Here is a 22,023-nt window from a genome sequence, read left to right on the forward strand (position 1 = left end):
ACGTGTATCAGCATGATTCTGGTCAGCTCTGCCGCAGCCAGCAGCCACCCGCCACCCATCCCTGGCAAAAAAAGGAAAAGAATAGGTCTTGGCACAACTGACTCGTTGCGTGTGTCAGCAGAGGTAGCATGTGCACGGGGCTAAGCCAGCCAGAAAACTCCCCAAGAAAACTCAGATATGCACCCCTTGATTTCTAGGGCAATGCAAAAAGTAGGATTGCCCATGGCCGCAAGACTTCAAATATCTGAATATCATACCTGTCCGCTGCGTTTGGGGCAGTGGGATGCCGGTTAGTTGTCAGCTTCATGCTTTTTTTGCCAGGGAAACGTGTATCGATGTCCTGCGCTGCGGAATGGTAGATAAGTGTGCCAAGATACAGCCGCCCGATCCGTATAAATGGCTCGCGCAGAAGCAGTCAGCTCAGCCGATTCCTCACCAAACAACCAATCCACTACATCTACAACACATTCGATCCAAAAATGACATTGACAGAGAAAACGACCGGCACCACCAAAAACAAACTAGCCAAGCTCTTCTTCAAGTTGGACAAGACAAACACCCTCAAAACCACTGCCACCAACGACACCCTGACAGACGGCAACAAGACAGGCGTCCTCGACGCTGGCAAGGGCGGCAGCGCCCTTGACGCCCTCGATGCCCTGACCAATGGCGGCACATATGTTGGCACATACTACAAGACAAACACATATACCTATCAATAGTCCAGCCCTATGCGTCTTGTAAATATGTTTCATGTTAGATACAGCAAATACCATCGAGTTTACATATAGCCCTTGATTTAATTATCAATTTATTGATTTCCGATGAACCAAAACTGCGCGAGCTGGATTCTGGCAAGAAAGACCTCCGCAGTGCCTGCGTGTTGGCTGAGAATCACCTCTTGTTACCTGCACCATACACGCACATACTTTCGCAGCTACTCCATATATGGCACCGCCACGCGACTTGGACAGTATCAGTGATACTGACACGTTCAACATACTTGTTGCTACCGACAACCACCTGGGCTACATGGAGCGCGACCCAATCCGCGGGCAGGACTCGTTCCTAGCGTTTGAGGAGATACTGCAGCTTGCACAGTCGCACAGCGTCGACATGATTCTGCTGGGCGGCGACATGTTTCATGACAACAAGCCGTCGCGCAAATGCCTGCACCAGTCGATGGCGATGCTGCGCAAATACTGTCTAGGTGACAAAGCCAGTCTCGATCGAGTATCTGAGCGACCCAAAAGTCGACTTTGGCTCGCAGTTCCCGCAGGTCAACTACGAGGACCCAAACTTTAACGTGTCACTCCCCGTGTTTTCGATCCATGGTAACCACGACGATCCATCGGGCGACGGGAACCTGTCGGCCTATGGATATGCTGGCTGTGAGTGGGCTTGTCAACTATTTTGGCAGACAGTCGGAGGTGGAGAATATACGCGTGTCTCCGGTGCTTTTGAAGAAGGGGTACACGCAGCTAGCGCTATTTGGGCTGGGTAATGTGCGCGACGAGCGACTGCACCGGACGATCGAGCGCAAGAACATGACAATGTGCCGGCCAGAGGAGGATGCCGAAAAGTGGTTCAATTTAATGGTGCTGCACCAGAACAGAGTCGCGCACGGACCCAAGAGCCACATCCCAGAGCACTTTCTGAGCAAATTCCTCGATTTGGTCGTCTGGGGGCACGAGCACCAGTGCCAGATTGATCCTGAATTCAACCCGCAGCAGTCGTTCTTTGTCTCGCAGCCTGGATCCTCGGTGGCCACAGCGCTGTCTTCGGGTGAGGCCGTGGAAAAGCACGTCGCAGTGCTAAAAGTCAACCGCCGCAACTTCAAAATCGACAAGATCAGACTGAAGAACGTGCGGCCATTTGTCATTGAGGATGTCGTGCTGTCCGAGGAGTCCTCGCTGTCGCCACAGAGCTCGGAAGACGAAATCGTCGACTTTTTGCGTGACCGGGTCGAGGAAATGATCGAAAAGGCAGAGAGAAAATATAGAGACCAGGTCAAGGAGGGATCCCCCGATGTTCCTAACGGACTGGGTGACTCTCCAAAGCCGCTGATCCGCGTGCGCGTCGAATACAGTGGTGGCTTCGAGAGCTTTCACCCGCAGCGGTTTGGGCTGCTGTTTGCTGACCGCGTCGCCAACCCACGCGATATTATCCACTTTTTCCGCAAGGCCAAAGCAGTGAGTCGGTCCGAAAGCACGGCGAGCCGAGTCGTGCCATCAGTCCCACAGCCAGTCGAGACAGTCCAGGTCGAGAGCCTGATCAGCGAGTTCCTGGATGAATCGAGCATGCGGATGCTGGTTGACGTGGAACTGGCCGAAGCGCTTCGGCTGTTTGTGCAAAAGGGCGATTCGGATGCGATCTCGCAGTCGCTCATCAAGACGATTGGTGATGTGCAGAAGCAGGTGCTGGGCTACGGCGAGGCTGTTGATTCGGAATCGCTCGAGGTGCACATCGGAAAGGTGCAGCAGGAACGCAGACAACAGGCAAAAGAGAATGGTGAACATCTGGCCGTTGTGAGTGGGTCGACGGTAGTTGCTGCTGCTACTACTGGCACGAAAAAGAAATCAGGAGTGACAGTAGCTGATGCAAAAGCTATCAAGGAGTTTGAGATTACAGCAAAGAAGCCAGGTAGCTATGGCGAGATGCCTGATCCGTACGAGCACGATGACGGCGATGATGAGGACCTGAGAGAGGCTGGCGAGCGTCTGAGCTCGAAAGGCGTCGGCAAGGTCAACAACACTGAAAGACAAAGAGGGCACCGACCATTGCATCTGCTTTGGCAGCGAGATCCCGAGAACTGGTGCAGGATGAGAATGACGACGAGAGTGGCGACGAGTCTGATGAAATGAAAAGCCAGGTCTCGCAGAGACCAGCGCCAGCCCCAAGAGTCGCGCGTCCATCACGCACAGCACGATCTACTGTCGCATACAAGGGGGAATCGGCAGCAAGCGAGTCGGAGGCGAGCCATCTTAGCGATGCGCCAAAGGTAGCGGCTGCAAAGAGGTCGAGAGTGACGAAAGCTCCAGCAGCAGTGGCTATTGACGATAGCGACAGCGACCTTCAATGGTGGTGATAATACGGCATCCACCCCAGAGCCAAAGAGGAGGCGAGCTGCAAAGGCACCGGTGGCAGCGACTCGCGGGCGTGGCCGTGGCCGCGGGCGTGGAAAGGCAGCAATGGGCAGAGGGGCATCCAAATTGCAGTTCACACAGAACTCGAACCAGATGCCAGCAATCAACATTGACGATGATGATGATGACGACGACGACGAGAAACCCAAGGGCTTTGGCCAGTTTTCGTTGCGTAAAAAGTGAGTCTTCGGCTCATAATCCTTTTTGCGAGTTCCAAATGAGATTGTACCCGTGCTGCAGTTTGGCTGCTATCGCTTGAATACTCGACGCTGCAGCAGATTGCCAGTGTTGTCCTGGCTTGTGTGCGACGTCGCCGGAGGTGCAACCTGGGCCAAGATCTTATCCGAGTAAAGGCCGGCAGATGGGACATCCATGTCTTGCTGCAGACGTATCGCTCAGTACTCTCCGCCGAGATTTGCTCAGACTCGGTGTAAATATCGGGCCACTTCTTATCATTTGCCGGGCAGAAGATCTCGACGATTGCTAGACGCTCTGTCATGTTTCGCCTTGCTCGCTTCTCGACATGCATGTACGGAAATAAAAAGAAAGAGGGAGATTGCGTTTCTGCATAAAAACGATGGGAGTGCCCAGCTGACAACGTATTGTGCGTCCCCGGGTTGGGTGCCCAGAAAACAGCGGGTGCTTGATGTTTGGATGGGAGGGCAGAAGCAAGATGCACAGCATGCCTGTATCCACATGTGGATGCCCAGACATCACAAGAACAACATTGTCTGAGCTGTGTTGCAAGATTGCCACTAAATGGCCGCTGCCAAGTGGACAAAAATGGATGGGCACAAGCAGCCAATGTGCGTGACCTGAATTGCTCAATGGTATTCCCTGTTTGCTAGAGCGCCTTTCTGTGTGTGGGGTAAGAGCCCTCATGCAGTGGGTTCTTGGAACAGAGCCAGCATCTCTACAAGATCGTGATATACACGAGCCGAGGATTGCGTGTGCGCTGCTGGCCCGGGCACGAGCACCTGGTCGATAACATCTCCCGGCAGAGACATCGGCGAGAATCGCGGAAGAGCAGGTATCCCTGTTTTGTGTCCTTCCATTGACCCGTCCGAGAAATGCATCGCATAGAAACGGATGCTGGCCAGCGCAAAGTGGCGAGAGGCAGCCCACTGTACTCATCCAGCAACTGTGCTGCGTGTCCATCACACGCGCATCGGTGTCGATCTCGCCAACCACTCAGGCGAAAGCTGCATCCGAGCGGCAGCAATTCTGACAAGCTGCCTCAATGAAACCCGTTTTCTTCCAGAAAAATATACGAAAACCTGTACTGTGCCGCGTTGTTGCTAGAAAGTTGGCATCTTTTTGCCCGTCTTAAAGCGCGGGCCGCAGCTGCACTGGCTCCATGTCCAGACATGGCCAAGCAAGGCCGATCTCCTCCGTGATTGCCATCCGCTTGGGCGGCAGGACACCCGCGAATAACAGCGCCTCCGCCCAAACAGCGGTGAGGGATGTGCTGCTCACATGGAGCCCACTTGGTGCTTGCCTGTTATTTGCAGCACGATAACAAACGAGCTACTAATTTTAGCCATGTAAAGGAGTGGTCAGTTCGCAGTTGGCACCAAAACAGAAGGCAAGGGCCCAGCACCTGTCTCTGAGCTGGAGCAGCGCTTTCTGGCTGATTTGGAAGCTGGCCTGTTGCGCATTGGCCCGGCGCAGCGCTGCCTTTCTCGACGCGTCTGCTGCTCCTATTAATCTATCACCCCAACATATTGCTCGCCTTGGCACTCGCAAATGGAGATTGCGCTGTAATATCAATAGTGCCCATTGCCCGAAAATAGTCCTGCGTTGGAGCCCAGCTAGTCAGATGGCGGGGACGCAACAAAGGGGAGATGCAGGCGCACAGCCCGCCTGCCATTCTCGCCCAGCGAAAACGAGTTTTGGCCACTCCCCTACCCCATGTATCAGCTGCTTGCAGAGTGCATCTGGGGTAATATGCTGTAAACATTGAATAGCGGGTGCCTGACCTCGCCCCACAGCCAGTAGATACTAGGGAGATTAGACCTGGCTGGCCAGAAAGCAGGTGCATGACCTGCTCGCCTTTGAACGCAATCGCTGGCAGGTGTCGTTGCACGGCTATTAAACCGACCCTCCCCGGCCATTTTCAGGACGCGGCATGCAGCACAGCGGGCATGTGTGCTCACATAAAGAAACTTCCCAAAGGAAGAGGGAAAACGGTTTCGCCCTGCTTGGTGCTTTGCGATGACACCGCCAGCTATGCAGCCAGCCAGCAGGAGTCCTTGGTCCCGGTTGCTGAAGCGCTATGCAAACCTGTGCCAGATTGGCCATGCACGGTGCTAAGGTATCGGCACATTGTATGTATCGATTGTCTGTCCCGTCGGGCATTGGACGGACTCGGCGCCTGCTGGACCCAGGATAGAGCCGGCTTTTTGCTAGCCGAGCTGGGCCGGATGGGATTGGCAAACCCCATGCTTGAAGCGCTGCTCTGGGGCAGCATTCGACTCCAGATTGCGAATCCCTGGTTCTGCTTTTAGCCAGCACGCTGCCATACTGGGGCTGCCGGTGTTTCACACACCGCTGCTTACGGGAATGAATGAGCGGCTCAATGCATGCGTCCCAGCTAAATGGAGCCTTGGGTCTTGCGACTATGTTTGCCCATGGCCCCCGCTCCCCCCAAGCAAGGCCCATGGGGCAGCGAGCAAGGGACGGCGCATCTTTTAGCCAGAGCCATCGCAGACAAGAGCGCAAAGGAGCGCTGTCCTCTGTGGCAGGCATGCAATTGCGTTGGCCAGGGTGCTGCCGGTATGTGACATGCATGCCAAAACCAGCTTTTTGGCATGAAAATGCACAGGGCAAGACGGGGGTTCGCACCACCCCCTGGGAGGGCCGGTCTCGCGGAAGTAGGCCTCTGGAAGTTGCCGATCCTTTTCTTTATTGTGTGCACCCATGCCATTCGCCTGCCACGCCGACATATGGAACCCCTCAGCCAGCACATGAAGGCATGGCAGCAAAAACCTGATTCCCTCGCACTGTCTGCAACAGAAGGCAAGAAGGGATTGCGCTGCAGTGTGACTTTGCACAGAACATGTGTCCCCTAGGAGAAAATTCGAGTGCTGCTGAGCAAGTTCCTTCTATTCGAAAAGGGTCGCACATAGAAACATCTGCTAGTACGTATGCGGAACCATGATCCCTCGCCGGTTACCGGAGACCACGCACTGCAGCACAGCACTGATCTGGCTCACTGAACTCTGCTCAGCCCAAGCACCTGCTCAGAGCTGCCAGCTGCGAGTTGATGCTACCGGCAGCCGGTCACCAGCGTCCTCGCTGCCAGCCTGACTCAGGAGGATCGCCACCCCCCGACTACAAAGAGGCACCTCATCTATCTACAGGCAGCAATCCCCTTCATTGCTGAACGCCCTTGTTGAGTGCGATTTGCTGTTTGTATTTGGGCGTCCTATGCACATCAGCAATATTTTTTATTTCCAACATTGCCGCAACCCAGATGATGCACGCCGGTATAGCTGATGCGTAAGGAGAAGAAAATAAACGGGCCGAAAAACAATGCTCCAGCGTGCTTCGCCAGCCTGGGGGAAATAGGGATGAGGACGGGCAATCGATATCCCGCTCCTAAGGGTGTGCCTGCGCCCGGGATGCTCCCCCTTGTTTGTAGCCGTGTGGCAGGGCATGGCTGCAGTCCCTCCCATCTGGACGGTCACCTCTGGTATAAATATGCTGGACGCCTGCCGTGCCTCCAACTTCCCGAATCCCTCATCATTCTCTTATTATTTAGTTTTTGGAGTACTGCCAACACCCAAAAATCTATACTTTTATATTCCTCCTTTCTGATAGCTTTCCCATCTCCCGTTCCTCTCGCCACATTTAATAACTTCCGCTTAATTCTCAGCTAGCAAACATGGGTCTTCGCTACACTAGCCCGCTGACCCAGGTCATCATCGTGGGCTTCATTTGCTTCCTGTGCCCTGGTATGTTCAACGCCCTCAACGGTATGGGTGGTGGCGGCCAAGTCGATGCTTCCACTGGTGCCAACGGTAACACGGCTCTCTACTCGACTTTTGTTGTTTTCGGTATCATTGGTGGTGGTATTGTCAACCTGTGCGGTGTCCGCTGGACTATCTTCGGCTCTGGTTTCACCTACGCTCTCTACTCTGCTTCGTACATCTACGTGAACGAGACCGGAAAGGTAGCCTCACCATCGCTGCTGGTGCCCTCCTCGGTATTGGTGCCGGTATTCTGTGGGCTGCTCAGGGTATGATCATGGTGTCGTATCCGAAGGAGGAGGATAAGGCCAAGTACATTGCCATCTTCTGGATCATCTTCAACATGGGTGGTATGCTTGGCGGTATCATTCCTTTCGCCATGAACTACAACAAAGTTGAGGCCAAGTCGCTCTCGAACGGTGTCTACATTGCTTTTGTCGTGCTCGAGTGCCTTGGCTCCGTTCTCGGTCTTGCTCTTGCTCCTCCCTCGCGCGTTGTCCGTGACGATGGCTCGTCGGTCGTCATGGTCAAGTACACCAATGTCGGTACGGAGGCTCTTGAGGTTGTCAAGCTGTTCCTGAACCCGCTCATGCTTGCCCTTGATTCCTATGTGCTTCACCTCCAACTTCTTCTACGGCTACCAGTTCGGTGCCATCAACGGTGCCATCTTCAACCTGCGTACTCGTGGTTTCAACAACATCATCTACTGGGGTGCCCAGATGGTTGGTGCCTACGCCATCTCCTTCGTCCTCGATAACAAGAACATGAACCGCAAGAAGCGTGGTATCATTGGATTCGCCATTGTCGCCGTTTTCTTCAACGTCATGTGGGGCGGAACCCTTGCTCTCCAGAAGAAGTACACGCACGGCCCTAGCGCTACTGAGCTCCACTGACTACCCCGGAGGTCTTATTGACTTCAAGGACTCGTCCCGCGCTGGTGGACCCATTACTCTGTACTTCGTCTGCGGTCTTGGTGATGCTCTCTACCAGTCGTTCGCCTACTGGGTCATTGGTGCTCTTACCAACGACAAGCCAGAAGCTGTCTCGCTATGTCGGTTTCTACAAGGGTATGCAGTCCTTTCGGTGGTGCCATCTCGTGGCAGCTTGAGGCCAAGGGTGTCGACTTCATGGGCCAGCTCATCGGTAACTGGGTCCTGTTCGGTATCTCTCTGCCCACCATGGCTTACGTCGTCTGGAACATCAAGGACCACTCCGAGGATACCGTTGCAGCTGAGGACGAGGTTGTTCACGAGAAGGAGATCTCCGCCTAAATTTAGAGGCTGGTTTTTTCTGTCGCCCGTTATAACTAATATTCGTTTCATAGTGTAATGGTTTGAATCAAGACCTATTATAAAAAAGTTTACAAACATCACAATGTCGTAGGCTTGCAATTACTATCTCAATATAGCGCGAAGGGTATGCGAGAGAATGAATCCGGATTCTTGATCTCGCATTGAACTCAAAGGGATGGACCCTGGCGGACATGCGAAGCGGAACCCCGCACAGGAGATGATTGTGCAGGCGCTTTTTGGTTAGCAGCGGTCAGTGCAGAAAAGGGGTTCTATATTACATAATCGGGGTTTGATGCAAAATAGCAAGAGGCACCGCTATTAGTAACGATTTAGGTTTCCTGCCCGTATGCATATAGGCATATACTAAATTTGTGTCGTAGTAACCCAGTATAGCATTTTATATGCTGAATCCTTCCAGAATAGGCTGGTTCTTTCGAACTACAACTGGTATATGGATGCAGTATGCACATTTATTGGAAGTAGCCTGCCCGTTCCATGTGAATGTAGAAGCTTCCTTAATACATGGGCAGAACAATTTGGGTCATGCAGCTTTTTGGGCTTCGCCATACCATGATCAGCTCGTCACCAAAATGGATATCAAGGAAACCGGACCGATAGTAGTACCCAAGGTGCATATTCCACTGGAAAGGCAGTGTTCGAGAAAGGAACCGAGGCAACATATTGCAGAGCTTCCAGAATCTCTGTGCTCTCGAGCTCCATGCCCGTAGTTTTGTCCGCTGAATGCAGCACGCAGCCTCTGGCTGTCCGCATGTTGCAGAAGAAAGAAGAATAGAAGTGCCAATCATACCTGCCTCATTTGTACGTTGCTATCACTGTCCCTCTTTACCCACTGACACAGCCCTAGGTCCACTCACCCCCTCCATCATCTAGAAGGTGAGCGAGCCAACACATGCACAGCACGGCTTCTAGCATTCTATGGCACCAAATATATAATTGCGGGGGGGGGGGCGAGATCTCAACTGGTTCGCGTACAATTTTTCGTCACATTTTTTCCTGGCAAGCATCCGCCAGAACCACAGATGACTGAGTAGAAAGGCCTGCTAGAAAAGCGACTGGCTGCACAGAGTATAATGTGACCTTCTTTTGCAGCGCTGTGCGCTTGTCTGGCAGAGCAAGCACCAAGAGGGAAAAGGTACGCGGCAATGGTGTGCTGTAGATCCCCTTCTGCATAGGCGGATTAAAAAGAAGACACAGGAGGAATGGGCAAGACTCGACTCCAAGAGACCACAGACACTCGAAACTCAACACTCACCTTGGCCAAATTTGGGTATACCGGGAGCAAAGGGCGTCAAAGTGGAGTGCTCTCCATGTGGGTTCCAGGTTTGCAACCTTCCATTTTATTTTTGTCCCTCTTTCCAGCCTACGTCAATTTGTATACGAAGAGATGCTCCTCGTATCTTGCCCTCTCTTTGCAGTGGGTAGAGCAAGCAGGGGTGGGTGCAACATAGGGGTTTATACAATAAATGGCACTGTTTTTCTTTTTGTAGTGCTGCCGAAAAAGTGAAATGCATAGAGCACTTTTCTAGCACCATTGCCGGCACATTCCCCTTGCTCGATGATGTACACTTCCTTCGACTATAAATGCCTTTGACGCATCCCCTCTCCTGTCATCTTTTCCTTCATCATTCATCTCACTTCTCCCTCATACAGCCAAACTAACTATCCTCTTCGCCAGAAAAAATACCGTTGTTATTTCGACACGCCTAATACGCTCTTTCCTTTAAATCAAGCCCTCTGTATCGCTATTATTTAAAAGTATGGGTCTTCGCTACACTAGCCCGCTGACCCAGGTCATCATCGTGGGCTTCATTTGCTTCCTGTGCCCTGGTATGTTCAACGCCCTCAACGGTATGGGTGGTGGTGGTCAAGTCGATGCTTCCACTGGTGCCAACGGTAACACGGCTCTCTACTCGACTTTTGTTGTTTTCGGTATCATTGGTGGTGGTATTGTCAACCTGTGCGGTGTCCGCTGGACTATCTTCGGCTCTGGTTTCACCTACGCTCTCTACTCTGCTTCGTACATCTACCTGAACGAGACCAAGAAAGGTGGCCTCACCATCGCTGCTGGTGCCCTCCTCGGTATTGGTGCCTGGTATTCTGTGGGCTGCTCAGGGTATGATCATGGTGTCGTATCCGAAGGAGGAGGATAAGGCCAAGTACATTGCCATCTTCTGGATCATCTTCAACATGGGTGGTATGCTTGGCGGTATCATTCCTTTCGCCATGAACTACAATCAAAGTTGAGGCCAAGTCGCTCTCGAACGGTGTCTACATTGCCTTTTGTCGTGCTCGAGTGCCTTGGCTCCGTTCTCGGTCTTGCTCTTGCTCCTCCCTCGCGCGTTGTCCGTGACGATGGCTCGTCGGTCGTCATGGTCAAGTACACCAATGTCGGTACGGAGGCTCTTGAGATCGTCAAGCTATTCCTGAACCCGATGATGATCAGCCTGCTCCCGTTGTGCTTTGCATCCAACTTCTTCTACGGCTACCAGTTCAATGCCATCAACGGTGCCATCTTCAACCTGCGTACTCGTGGTTTCAACAACATCATCTACTGGGGTGCCCAGATGGTTGGTGCCTACGCCATCTCCTTCGTCCTCGATAACAAGAACATGAACCGCAAGAAGCGCGGCATCATTGGATTCGCCACTGTTGCTATTTTCTTCAATGTTGTCTGGGGCGGAACCCTTGCTCTTCAGCAAAAGTACACGCACGGCCCTACCACCACTGGCCCCACTGACTACCCCGGAGGTCCCATCGACTTCAAGGACTCGTCCCGCGCTGGTGGACCCATTACTCTGTACTTCGTCTGCGGCTTTGGAGACGCCATTTACCAGTCGTTCGCCTACTGGGTCATTGGTGCTCTTACCAACGACAACCAGAAGCTCTCTCGCTATGTCGGTTTCTACAAGGGTATGCAGTCCTTCGGTGCTGCTATTTCGTGGCAGCTTGAGGCCAAGGGTGTCGACTTCATGGGCCAGCTCATCGGTAACTGGGTTCCTGTTCGGTATCTCTCTAGTCAGCATGGCTTACGTCGTCTGGAACATCAAGGACCACTCCGAGGATACCGTTGCAGCTGAGGACGAGGTCGTTCATGAGAAGATTGCTGCTGGGGCGGTCTAATGCTGGGTCTTTTCCAGCCCAAGGCTTTTTGCTGTTCTCACTCTTGTCCTTAGTTAACCGTAATAATAATACCCCTATCTCTCTTGACACGCACCTCACTACTGCATCAAGTTGCGGACAAGGTGTCATGGCTGGCGGAAATCAAGAACAGCTCTTGAATTCAAACACCTTCAGCCTGCCCACTGGTTGGCGCTCTTGTTCACGGTCTTACCAACTAGCCCAACTACACAGTTGTGTATATGTGCGAGTTTATTCCAGGGGGAAAGATGGGGAGGTGTCAGGGTGAAAGCTTGGGGTGGGGAAGATCAGTGCGCTGTGTGAAATGGAACATGGCCGAGCATCATGCCGATTTTGTGCATGCGTATGTGCTGGTGTGGTGAAAACTGGGACCAATACAGGCACATGGGTTGTGCAAATGGATGGGGAGGGAGGAAGGTTTGCTGGCGGGAGCAGCAGTCGTGTGGCCAACTGGCCGTCGATATCTGGCACAGGTTCAGCGGGTGACAAGCTGATGACCAGCAGTCGAGCCGAGCCGATCACAAGCCGTTCCGAGCCGGCCCGTGATCTGCACACTGTCGACACCGTGGCTAGCATTCAGTGGGCCTGGGTATGAGCGTTGCGTCAAGGATCACATTTATTTAGCCTTTCTCTCCACCAGCGACACTTTCCCTCCTTTTCCCCTTCTCCTGTTTCCAGCGAATTTCAACATACCTTCCTTTCATCTCTGCCCATTCCAACCAAAAGCCAACAGTTCAGCCATTAATGTCGTCATATGCAGAGAGTCAAAACGTGCCGGACATGAATTCGGGACATTCAGCGTCGGTGGTTCCCAGCCACCGCGAGCACGAGCGCAACGGCCGCTCGAGGGGCGAGTACAATCGACTGCAGCTCATTGACGACGAGCAGGCGTTCTCGTAAGTATCCCACAGGGCGAATGCCGATGAGTGGTTTCCTGTCATCAACAGAGATAGGCAACCGTAACTCGAGGCAGGTACTAAGCGTGTTCTCTTAATTTTTCCCACCACCATTGTTTTCTAGGGACAAGTTGGAGCCCTATATGAACAAGAAGTGGAGCCTGTGTGATGCTGGCTTCGACTACAATGTAGTTGCAGTGTTCGGGTCGCAGAGCACTGGAAAGAGTAAGTAGAGGGCCGACTTTGGAAGAGCAGGTAGACGCAGTAACCGAGGTCTTAGACAAGCCACTGCAGTTGCTTCCAGTGTACTAGCAAGTAGACTAAGATGCCACTAACTGCCTTTTTTCAATATCTGCTTAGGTACGTTGCTGAACCGTCTGTTTGGCACAAAGTTTGACGTGATGGATGAGCACCAGAGGCAGCAGACAACACGCGGCATCTGGGCGGACCGTGGTGTAGATATGAATGTACTGATTCTGGATGTGGAGGGCACCGACGGGCGTGAGCGCGGCGAGAACCAAGACTTTGAGCGCAAGAGTGCGCTGTTTTCCTTGGCAGTGTCAGAGGTGCTGATTGTAAACATGTGGGAGAACATGGTCGGGCTGTACAACGGCGCCAACATGGGCTTGCTCAAGACGGTTCTCGAGGTTAATCTGCAGCTGTTTGGCGGGAACCGCGAGAACAAGACTCTGCTCTATTTTGTGATCCGCGATCATGTAAGCCCAACTCCGCTGGAGAACCTAGCTGGCACTCTGCACAGCGATCTGGAGCGGATCTGGGCCAGCGTCAACAAGCCTAGCGAGCTGCAAAATGCGCGACTGACGGACTACTTTGATTTGAAGTTCACGTCGCTCCCGCACAAGCTCCTGCAGCCCGAGAACTTTGAGCGTGAAGCGCTGGAGCTGCGCAGCCAGTTTACAGACCGGCGGTCCAAGGAATATGTGTTCAAGCCCAGCTACAAGCGCCGTGTGCCGGCCGACGGGTTCCCGCACTATGCAGAGGCTGTGTGGGACAAGGTGGTCAGCAATAAGGACCTGGATCTGCCGACACAGCAGGAACTGCTGGCACAGTACCGGTGCGATGAGATTGCGCAGGCGGCACTAGTTCCGTTCCGCAAGGCTATTGACGAGATGCGGCCGCTGGTGCAGGAGGGAGATATCGTTCCCGATCTTGGCCAGGTGTCACAGCAGGCACGCGACACTGCTATCGAAATGTTCGACTCACAAGCAGCGCGGTACCACAAGGAGGTGTATCGCAAGAAGCGCGAGGCGTTTGTACAGCTGCTTGACGGCGAGCTGCACGCAGTATTTGTCAACCAGGTCAAGAATGCCCTGGCGTTGGCCACAGAAAAGTTCGCCAACGAGAGCCACAAGCGCCTCGAGGAGGCCGCAGCAGCGGAGACCGAGTACAGCTTCGGCGAGGTTGTTGGCAAGGTGCGCCGGCATGTGACGGAGTCATTCCGCATGATTGTCAACGAGCTGGTGATCCCCGGCGGCTCATGGACGTTTGGGTCCGAGCTCAAGCAGCTCGAGACCACGCTGGATGCGACCACAGCCAAGCTTAGACTGGCAGAGATGGACCGTGCACTGGCCAAGCTGCGGCGCACCGCCAAGGACACGCTGGGCGAGCTGATCGAGGACGTACTTAACAACCCCGATGCACAGATGTGGAGCAAGATCATTGAGGGCTTCGAGACCACGAACCGCGATGCCGAAGACGCGCTGCAGGTGCGGATCACCAACGCAGAAATCACCAGTGAGGAGGCACAGGTCGGATTCCTGCGCAAGCTGCACACTGGTCTGTGGGAGGACCTGGTCGACGTCTTGAAGGAGGAGGTAGCAGACCAGATGGTGCTGTTGAAGCTGCGCAATGCGCTTGAGGATAAGTTCCGGTACGATGAGGCCGGCCTTCCACGCGTGTGGAAGCCCTCAGATGATATTGACTCGCAGTTTGCCGTTGCGCGCGAGTCAGCACAGTCGCTGCTGCCAATGTTCAGCAAGATCGTTGTCAGCAACGACTGTGTTGTGCGCCGACCTGGGTACTTTGCGCCCAACTTCGAGCTGGACCGCTCGCTGGTCCTGATCTCAGGTGCGCGCCTGCGTGAGCTGGGCAAGCGGTTTGGCCGCGAGGCGGATGCACTGTACCTGGAGGCCAAGCGCGCGATGGTGTCGACGCAGAACCATGTGCCGCTGTGGGTGATGGCGCTGCTGGTGGTGCTGGGATGGAATGAGGCGATGACGATTTTGTTCAACCCAATCTACCTTGTTTTGACGGCGTTGCTGGGCGGAGTTGCCTTCATCGTCCACAACCTGAGATTGTGGGGGCCTGTGATCCGGGCCGCGAATGGCCTGACGACGATGGCCAACGACAAGGTCCATGAAATCTTGGTCGAGGCCGTGAACCGCACCGAGCCACCAGTGGCAAGTGGCAGCCGCCAGAGATCGTCGGCCAAGCGGAAGGTGAAGCGATCCGCCTCTGCATCTGCATCGGAGGAAATCGAGCTGGAGCCGCTTGGCAGTGCGATGCCCAGCCCTGACACGGACGAGATGGTGTACTGAAGAGAGCCTTAGAACGACTATTTTTACTTTGAACCCCAGCCCGAAAGAAAACAAAAATCGTCCCATGCTAGCACCAGCGTGTCTTCGATGATAAGAGTGCTTGTACCTGGTCTTTGCGGAACTCGGGCCGTGCTGGCGGCACTGAGGAGCCAGTCAGGAGCCAGCCAGGAGCCAGTGGGGGTCAATCCGGAGTGTTTGTTACATAGAGGACTGCTTTAGAAATACCACCCCGTCCTGAGTACAGCCCCAGTGCCTCCAGACCTCTCTCTTTCTTTCATTCTTTCACACTCCTTTTCTAGACCCCCAGTTTATTGCACTTCATTTTTACACACTCTTTACCTTTCTCCCTGCGAGCCATGATTAATCCCAACAATGACGTGGTGTACTTGCCGCAGTGGTACGTTGAAGACCGATTTCTGCACAGCGAGGCGATCCGGGCACTCAGCGACAACACCGAAAACCTGACCTTTGCGCGGCTGTTCCTCAATCCCTCAAACCCGACTCACCGGGACACCAACCATCTGCACATGGACTTTTTCAACCTGGAGTTTCCCACTGCCGGACTCGTTGCCCTGGCTGACCCGCCCGAGAACATTGCACACATCACCAAGGTCACATACAAGACCCAAGGGCTTGTGCCACGATGCACGATCGATACGACTCTGCACCACCCAGAACAGATTATCAAGGGGTTCGACGACTGCGGGTTCGCGCTTGAGCGCGATTTGGACGACACTGTGATGAAAATCGATGGGCTAGAGCCGAGCGAGTTCAAGACCAGCAAGCGGGTGCGCAGGTGCTCTGAAGGCGACATCGGGGAGCTAGCGAAGTGCAATGCCTGGTGCTTTGGGTACGACAAGCAGGGAGATACTGCATGGCTGGACGAAAAGCTGAGGCGGCAGGTGCTGAATAATGACACACAGGTGTGGATGCTAGAGGAGAAGGCGTTTGCGGTCGTGTTTGTACCGCGGGAAAAGGCCCCCAAGCTCGCGTACCTTCAGGTAGTGGGCACGCACCCAGATCACCAGGCGACAGGGTCTGGCAAGCGAGATTATCCAGCATGCACTGGCGCATCTGGTGCCTGGTATGCGCGTGTACTTGGACGCCTTCGAGGAGGGCTCGATCCGGATGTACGAGCGCCTTGGCTTTGCCAAGGTGGGCAATGTGATCACAACCGAGTGTACTTGGCATGGCCCAAAAACAATAGAAATCAAGGCGTGAGCACCAGAAACTGGCCGAAGTGGTTGCTTGCACGTACCAGACATGCGAGCACGTTGCACGCGTGTGTGGGCTAGAAATGTTGCAGGGTCTGTCTGCATGTACTCTGGTATAAATTTACGCTTTCTTCCCAAACTGTTGCGGACTGCTTGTTTCTCCTTCCCCATTCACTTTTACGACCCTTCTCTAATTACAAACCACCAGCATAGCCTCTTATATAAGCAATGTCTAAGCTGCGCTCCATTCTTAGAACGCGCTCCAGGCGTCAAGAAGAGTCGGCCGAGTACGGATTCCTACCCGAAATCATCAGCTACCCGCTCGGCAGCACACTTATTGATGCTGACATCGCTCGCTTCTCCTTTTGGTGACGCTTCTATCGACACACAGCTTGACGGCTCGCGGACCCTTGTGTCGCTACACGAGCCACCCCTTGCATCTGTTCATAGACTCAATGGGCAAGTTCTTGACCGCATCATGGGCTTTGCGCACACGTCAAACATGTTTGCCTTCTGGGACACAATCGATAGACACAAGACGCTGTTGAAATACGGGACAAGTATATGTCGCAGTTGGAGATACGCCCTATGGCCACAATACTGCGCAGTCATGGCGTACCGGATCGTTGGCGACGGCACATTGGTGACTGTACCGGAGCTCCCACCCACGGTTGACCGCAGCACGGTGCTGAATTCGCGCATTCTGATTCTAGACATCGCTGGGCAGCCAAACGAGCAGGAGTTTGCGGCATCGGCAGACCAGATTGTCAGGAGAGAGTTCGGCATGGTCGCAGGTGCGCACTCTCTACCTGAACATTGACCTCGGGAACGGCTCTGTCCTCTTCAGCAACACAGTGCTGACAGCTATCCGCCTACTGGCACGTACGGTCGGCGAGCACACACCAAGGCTGCATACCATTTGGTACAATTCCCCACACGACGATGTGGTCGCCTCACATCGCCACATGTTCAGCCGCATTCTCAACCCGCGTATCCGCCACATCAACCGCATCCATGTATCATCCAGCACACCATTCGACCTGGAATTGACTAAACACATAAAGGACGGTGAATCTTGGCAGGCTGGATGTCACTACACTGACAAGTAACCTGGACCAGAGCCTTGTGCACTGGCTAGCGCCTTCTCTGGCATCAATAAGACTTGGTGGTCTGACATTGGGGAGGCTGGTGGATATCCTTGCTGAGCCATCTGTCGACCAGTACATTGTATTCCAGACATTGGAGCGTTTAAGGCTCGAATTTGACGAAACCCTGTTACCCGAAGGCATGGCTCTAGGCGAGCGCAATTCTCTCCACATGTTTCCAGCGCTGCGTGTGCTCGAAATCGGTGCATTCGCATACGACGTTCAGGTATTCCTACGCCTGTTTGCTGGGGCACGCAAGCTAACGACATTGGCAATGGCCGAATGCAACAGGGGGATCACAGATATGGCATTTGACCAGCTGCCGGATACACTGCGCCATCTGCGTGTATCATTTGATATGGCCAAATGGACAGACCCCGAAAGTCGAGATGCTGTACAGGGATTTGTTGACAGAATATTCCAAACGCAATTGCCCATAGAGACGCTTGTGCTGGGTATTACCAACACGCCGCACCTGCTGAACCTGCCAATAGCCGCTATATGGCACTGGGCGCTCCGCGACCTCACCATCGCAGCGCCAGTGCGGTTCAGACGCTTGGCAAAATTCATATCAGTGTTTCCCAACCTCCACACACTGCATTTGGACCTAGTCGACGATGGCGACGACGATGGCGAGAATGGCAGCGACACATATCTGCCGCACGGCCCAGTAAGCGAATCGCTAAGGCTGCTGCATCTGACGGCTGTATCAACCGCTATGGAGAACGCCAGGCTCGAGTTTGGTATAGTACTTGTATTGGCACGCATCCCATCGATCCGCACCCTCATTGCACCGACGCTCACCAAACGACTAGTGCAGCAGTGCATCAGGTATGTGACCAGCAACGAGCTGATAACAAACAGCGGCGGCCACCTGCACAACCTCAAATGCAGATGCGCTCCCGAGTAGCATTTGCAAAGCACGAGGCAGAATCTTCCGTATTTGTGTTGCAAACGTTGGCATAAATAAATTAATCGACGACGGCATCGTCATTGGACGCCCGGATGGCGTTCGCCGGCACACCCGAGGCGCTTTTGGATATCAATCTCCAGCTTGTGCTGCCGGGCCTCCCAGTAGTTCCCCCACCCAACACCCACATGCCCGGCACGCGAAATCAGCCCGTCCAGCGCCGCCGGGCGAGTCGGAGACATTGGCGGCAATGGCCGCAGACCCTGCTGGGCCTCGTCGCTGGCCGACCGATGGCGCGCGTGTGTGGACACTGCACGGCGGGTTGGGTTGCGAAGGGTTGTGCCGATCACCGACGCGGCTTTGCGCGGCAGCGTCGATGCCTTGGCGACAAACTCTGCCAGCGGTGATAGCTCCAGCTCACCCGATGCCGACATGGGCGGCGAGGGGAAAGCTGCCAGCAGCATTGGTAGCAGCGGTGGTGCCTGCTTGGCACCAGCGCCACTGCATTCGCATGACGAGACGCAGTGCCATGGTGGCCTGTTGGTGACGATGTCTGTTGGCGATGGAACAGCCCTAATGTTGGCTGGTGCTCGGTATCGTGAGCGAAAATGTCATTGAGGCTCTCCCCTCCAGCAACCGCATCACCGCTGTCGTTCAGCGATGGACTGACCCCCGAGTCCCCCCGGAGCTCTCTCTTCTGCTGTTCGTGCGGCAGCTGCTCAAATAGACTGCTATGCAGGGGTGGGTGCCCGGTTGGACTGCTGCTATCGCGTAGCGCCCTGATCGCCGCCTCATGGCCACCTACCATTTCGTTGCATTCGGCCACAGCCGCGCGTATCTCGTGCTCCACTGATGCCTGCGCCTGTGCCGTCCATTCGATCTGCTCTTGGCACCGCACGCCCATCTCCGCCAGGGCATCAATCTGGCGCTGCAGATCAGCAATCCTTCTCGCCACGTCTGCATGTCTGGACGCCTGCCTCTGCTCGTTCTCTGCGGCCTTTGCGTGCACATCGTCTATCCGGCACTCGGCAGCCTCCACGTCGTCTTTGACGCCCTGCACAGCCTTTGCCAGCTGCTGGCGCTCGCTGCGCCATCGCATTCCATCGACATCCGCCATAGCCGCTTGTAGGCCATCCAGCTCTTCGCGCACCGCATCGACGCTACGCTCGACCCTGTCGACGCGTGCGTCCACAGACACGCGCCGTTGCTGCCGGCCAGAGTACTTTGACTGCAGCTCTACCAGCGTCTCACGCAACTGGTCGACCAGCAGGGACTGGTCTTGCATGCGCCGCCGGTCGCGCTCAATTAGAGCCAGGCGCTGGTGCAGCTCGTCTTTCTCGTGCTCAAATGTTTCAAGGCGCTGTTGGAGGGCATGGTTCTGCGTGGCCAGAGACAGCCCCATCTGCGCAGCTGTCTGGAGCCGGGCAGTGGTCTCGCGCAGGATAGCCCTGAGCTCCGTGACATCATCGATTTGGTCAAAGTCTAGCAAAGCGGCTCTTAGTAGTTGCCTGGATATCAGCTCTTTGTGTACGCGCCTTGCTCACCGGGCTTACCTGCGGACGGTGGCCGCTCGTCCATTATTGATATAGTATCGATAGTTTTTTTAAAATAGCAGACGTGAAATGCAAAAAAAAGAGAAAAATACAAATAGTGCAAGAGTGAGGAAGAAACTGCAGGCAGGTCTGCCGCCCGCCTTCTGGGCAGCAATATTGAATCGTAAACAACAAATACAAAAAAGTTCAGGAAGCTTTCTAATCAGTGATCTGGTTCAAAGCCACAATCTTTTAATGAAAGCATCGGCGACAAGCCCCCTCAGTCGTGTCTGCCGGGCTGCACCGGAGAATAGAGCCGGCAACCTGAGTAAGCAAGCGGCCTTCCGTCTCCTCCACACAAGGTATGCGCAAAAAAAGCATGAGGACCAGTGTCCGTAAGCATAATTCCCCAATTTTCAACGTTGCTGCTGGCCAGGATTTTCGGGAACGGAAGTGTAGTAGTGAGGCTATACCGCGGATAGCGTCTGCCTGGGCTGCGCATCCGCTGCTGAGTGCCAATATAGCCCAGTCCCGCATGTGTGCGGGTTTTGGTCGGGCAAAAGAGAGGCGAAAATCCGCATTTCTAGGCAGGTACCTTTTTGCTTTTGCTTGTGAGACAAAATTCAAAAGTGGTTCAAGCGAAACCCTGTGGCTAGCGCCTTTCTCATCCCCCAAAGTGTGAAGAAACGTACACGAGTGTGCGGTAGACTCACGAGGTACACTTCTCCTCTGCACTGGATTGATTTCTCAGCTTTTTTCGACTACTTTTTCAGCTCCCTATCTATCGAGAGTCTTCCGTGGTTATTTTTTGGTTTTCCGGAAAAGGTATGCATATACAACACAGGGACGATTCGCATTCCCCTCCCCCGCATACTGTGCAGTTGATGGCCGAGCTGGCCGATCTCTCGGTATGGCGGTGCGGGGCCGGCCTTGGGCAGAAAAGGATGCCAGCTAATCTAGACCGTCTCCATGCCCATCCTTTGAAATAGTACACAAACAGCAGGAGCGCTAGGACGAATTCCTTGAAGGGGACGATCGCTGCTGATAGACACAGAGGCTCAGAATTTATTCCTTTTTATTCCTGCACAACAATCGCCTTTTCGCAAAATACTCGGAATACAATCCGCATTTTTCCTTTCTTCTTATTCCCAAAACCCCCCTGACAGATGCATGCTAGCGAGGAACCGACAGCGGCGAGCAACGCACCGTCTTTGCACATCTCTACTTCACTTTCTCCACACAAGCACATTACCCACAGGAAAGGCGATAACGCGGACACCCTCGGCAGTGAAATTCCCCTGGGGCGTTCAACAGTCAACCGATAGAGGCGCAGCAACTGAACGAGTCGTTTGAGCGCATCGCTATAGTACCGCGAGTCATGAAGAGCCGCGTCACAGAGGCAGTGGGCGGGGTGGTGGACAGCGTCTACAACATTGTCAGCTACGTCAACCCACTGGCAGCAAAGGCAGAACACAGCGAGGAGACGGTGGAGAGCAAGCCGGGAACGCCGCCGAGCATCATGGGAGTGTCGTCAGGCAGCACGTCGGTGGCAGCAGATCATCGACGAGCGGCTGGTGGCGGATGCCAATGCGGACAACCCCGAGAACCAGCGGCCGCCGACGCCGACCAAGAGCATGTTTTCCAGTATCCTGCGAATGCCGGCAGCGCCGGTCACAGACCCGTCCAAACACGCCAGCAATGCCGAGTACAAGCAGGCAGTGAGAAACGACCCGGTGTCGATGAATGTGTCGCAGCGCACGGGCCACCAGTTCCGGCCGGGCGCCGAGGAGAAGCGGCGGTACATGCGGCGCATGAGCAAGGCGCCGCAGCTGAACCTACCAGCGTGGCACCAGGGAGCGGTAGCCGAGGAGATCGGGCAGGAGCCGCGGGGCAGCAGCGACGAGTCGGACGAGTCGGACGACGAGGGCGAGCCAGGGCTGGATGCAAACGAGGTTGGTGCGGCGGCCATGGCCGAGCACTATGCGCATGCAGCCGAGAACCAGCGGTCGGACATGAAGACGCGGGCGGTGGAGCCCTGGCGGTTCATCATCCCGCGCGTCAAGCGCGTCAAGCGGCGGGCGCTCTGGCGGCTGTTCTTGGCGCAGGAGATTGCACCAGTGGTGTATGACGAGGCTGGCAGCGGAAGCCGGCAGCATACAGCAAGGCCGGCTAGCCGGTCCATGGCTCCTAGCAGCCCATC

General features: G+C 54.5%; 8 protein-coding genes across 8 annotated transcripts; 6 read left to right on the forward strand and 2 right to left on the reverse strand.

Moving 5' to 3' along the window:
• The first annotated feature begins 414 nt into the window (after positions 1–414).
• On the forward strand, positions 415–828 carry DL89DRAFT_264222 (uncharacterized protein). The gene has a single exon (XM_040886157.1). The coding sequence runs from the start codon at positions 480–482 to the stop codon at positions 720–722; it is 243 nt and encodes an 80-aa protein (XP_040747515.1). The 5' UTR covers positions 415–479; the 3' UTR covers positions 723–828.
• DL89DRAFT_319877 (DNA repair exonuclease) lies at positions 823–3,329 on the forward strand (the record flags this gene model as incomplete). The annotated part of the gene is made up of 5 exons (XM_040891162.1): positions 823–1,204; positions 1,254–1,368; positions 1,397–2,744; positions 2,822–3,001; positions 3,036–3,329. Exons 1-5 carry the CDS (start codon positions 949–951, stop codon positions 3,327–3,329), a joined length of 2,193 nt encoding a protein of 730 aa, XP_040747516.1. The 5' UTR covers positions 823–948.
• A 120-nt stretch (positions 3,330–3,449) lies between these two features.
• On the reverse strand, positions 3,450–4,412 carry DL89DRAFT_13642 (uncharacterized protein). Its single transcript, XM_040883378.1, has one exon. It carries the CDS (start codon positions 4,302–4,304, stop codon positions 3,642–3,644), a length of 663 nt encoding a protein of 220 aa, XP_040747517.1. The 5' UTR covers positions 4,305–4,412; the 3' UTR covers positions 3,450–3,641.
• A 2,620-nt stretch (positions 4,413–7,032) lies between these two features.
• DL89DRAFT_264225 (uncharacterized protein) lies at positions 7,033–8,388 on the forward strand (the record flags this gene model as incomplete). Its single annotated transcript, XM_040886158.1, has 6 exons — positions 7,033–7,123; positions 7,145–7,386; positions 7,513–7,662; positions 7,762–7,973; positions 8,002–8,191; positions 8,221–8,388. The coding sequence occupies 6 exons, from the start codon at positions 7,033–7,035 to the stop codon at positions 8,386–8,388; spliced, it is 1,053 nt and encodes a 350-aa protein (XP_040747518.1).
• Positions 8,389–10,145: 1,757 nt separating this feature from the next.
• Positions 10,146–11,934, forward strand: DL89DRAFT_264227 (uncharacterized protein). The gene is made up of 3 exons (XM_040886159.1): positions 10,146–10,529; positions 10,725–11,415; positions 11,447–11,934. Exons 1-3 carry the CDS (start codon positions 10,188–10,190, stop codon positions 11,548–11,550), a joined length of 1,137 nt encoding a protein of 378 aa, XP_040747519.1. The 5' UTR covers positions 10,146–10,187; the 3' UTR covers positions 11,551–11,934.
• Positions 11,935–12,376: 442 nt separating this feature from the next.
• DL89DRAFT_13704 (root hair defective 3 GTP-binding protein) lies at positions 12,377–15,200 on the forward strand. Its single transcript, XM_040883390.1, has 2 exons — positions 12,377–12,689; positions 12,825–15,200. The coding sequence occupies exons 1-2, from the start codon at positions 12,608–12,610 to the stop codon at positions 15,020–15,022; spliced, it is 2,280 nt and encodes a 759-aa protein (XP_040747520.1). The 5' UTR covers positions 12,377–12,607; the 3' UTR covers positions 15,023–15,200.
• Positions 15,201–15,378: 178 nt separating this feature from the next.
• On the forward strand, positions 15,379–18,291 carry DL89DRAFT_289901 (uncharacterized protein; the record flags this gene model as incomplete). Its single annotated transcript, XM_040890016.1, has 7 exons — positions 15,379–16,013; positions 16,051–16,177; positions 16,628–16,796; positions 16,845–17,002; positions 17,031–17,252; positions 17,443–17,764; positions 17,822–18,291. 7 exons carry the CDS (start codon positions 15,379–15,381, stop codon positions 18,289–18,291), a joined length of 2,103 nt encoding a protein of 700 aa, XP_040747521.1.
• A 173-nt stretch (positions 18,292–18,464) lies between these two features.
• DL89DRAFT_13684 (uncharacterized protein) lies at positions 18,465–20,028 on the reverse strand. Its single transcript, XM_040883388.1, has 2 exons — positions 19,845–20,028; positions 18,465–19,773 (listed from the first exon to the last, which is right to left on the reverse strand). The coding sequence occupies exons 1-2, from the start codon at positions 19,867–19,869 to the stop codon at positions 18,638–18,640; spliced, it is 1,161 nt and encodes a 386-aa protein (XP_040747522.1). The 5' UTR covers positions 19,870–20,028; the 3' UTR covers positions 18,465–18,637.
• Positions 20,029–22,023: the final 1,995 nt, after the last annotated feature.

The sequence above is a fragment of the Linderina pennispora genome (assembly GCF_002104995.1).
Source record: "Linderina pennispora strain ATCC 12442 chromosome Unknown DL89scaffold_1, whole genome shotgun sequence".
In the NCBI taxonomy this organism is placed as follows: Eukaryota; Fungi; Kickxellomycota; class Kickxellomycetes; order Kickxellales; family Kickxellaceae; genus Linderina; species Linderina pennispora.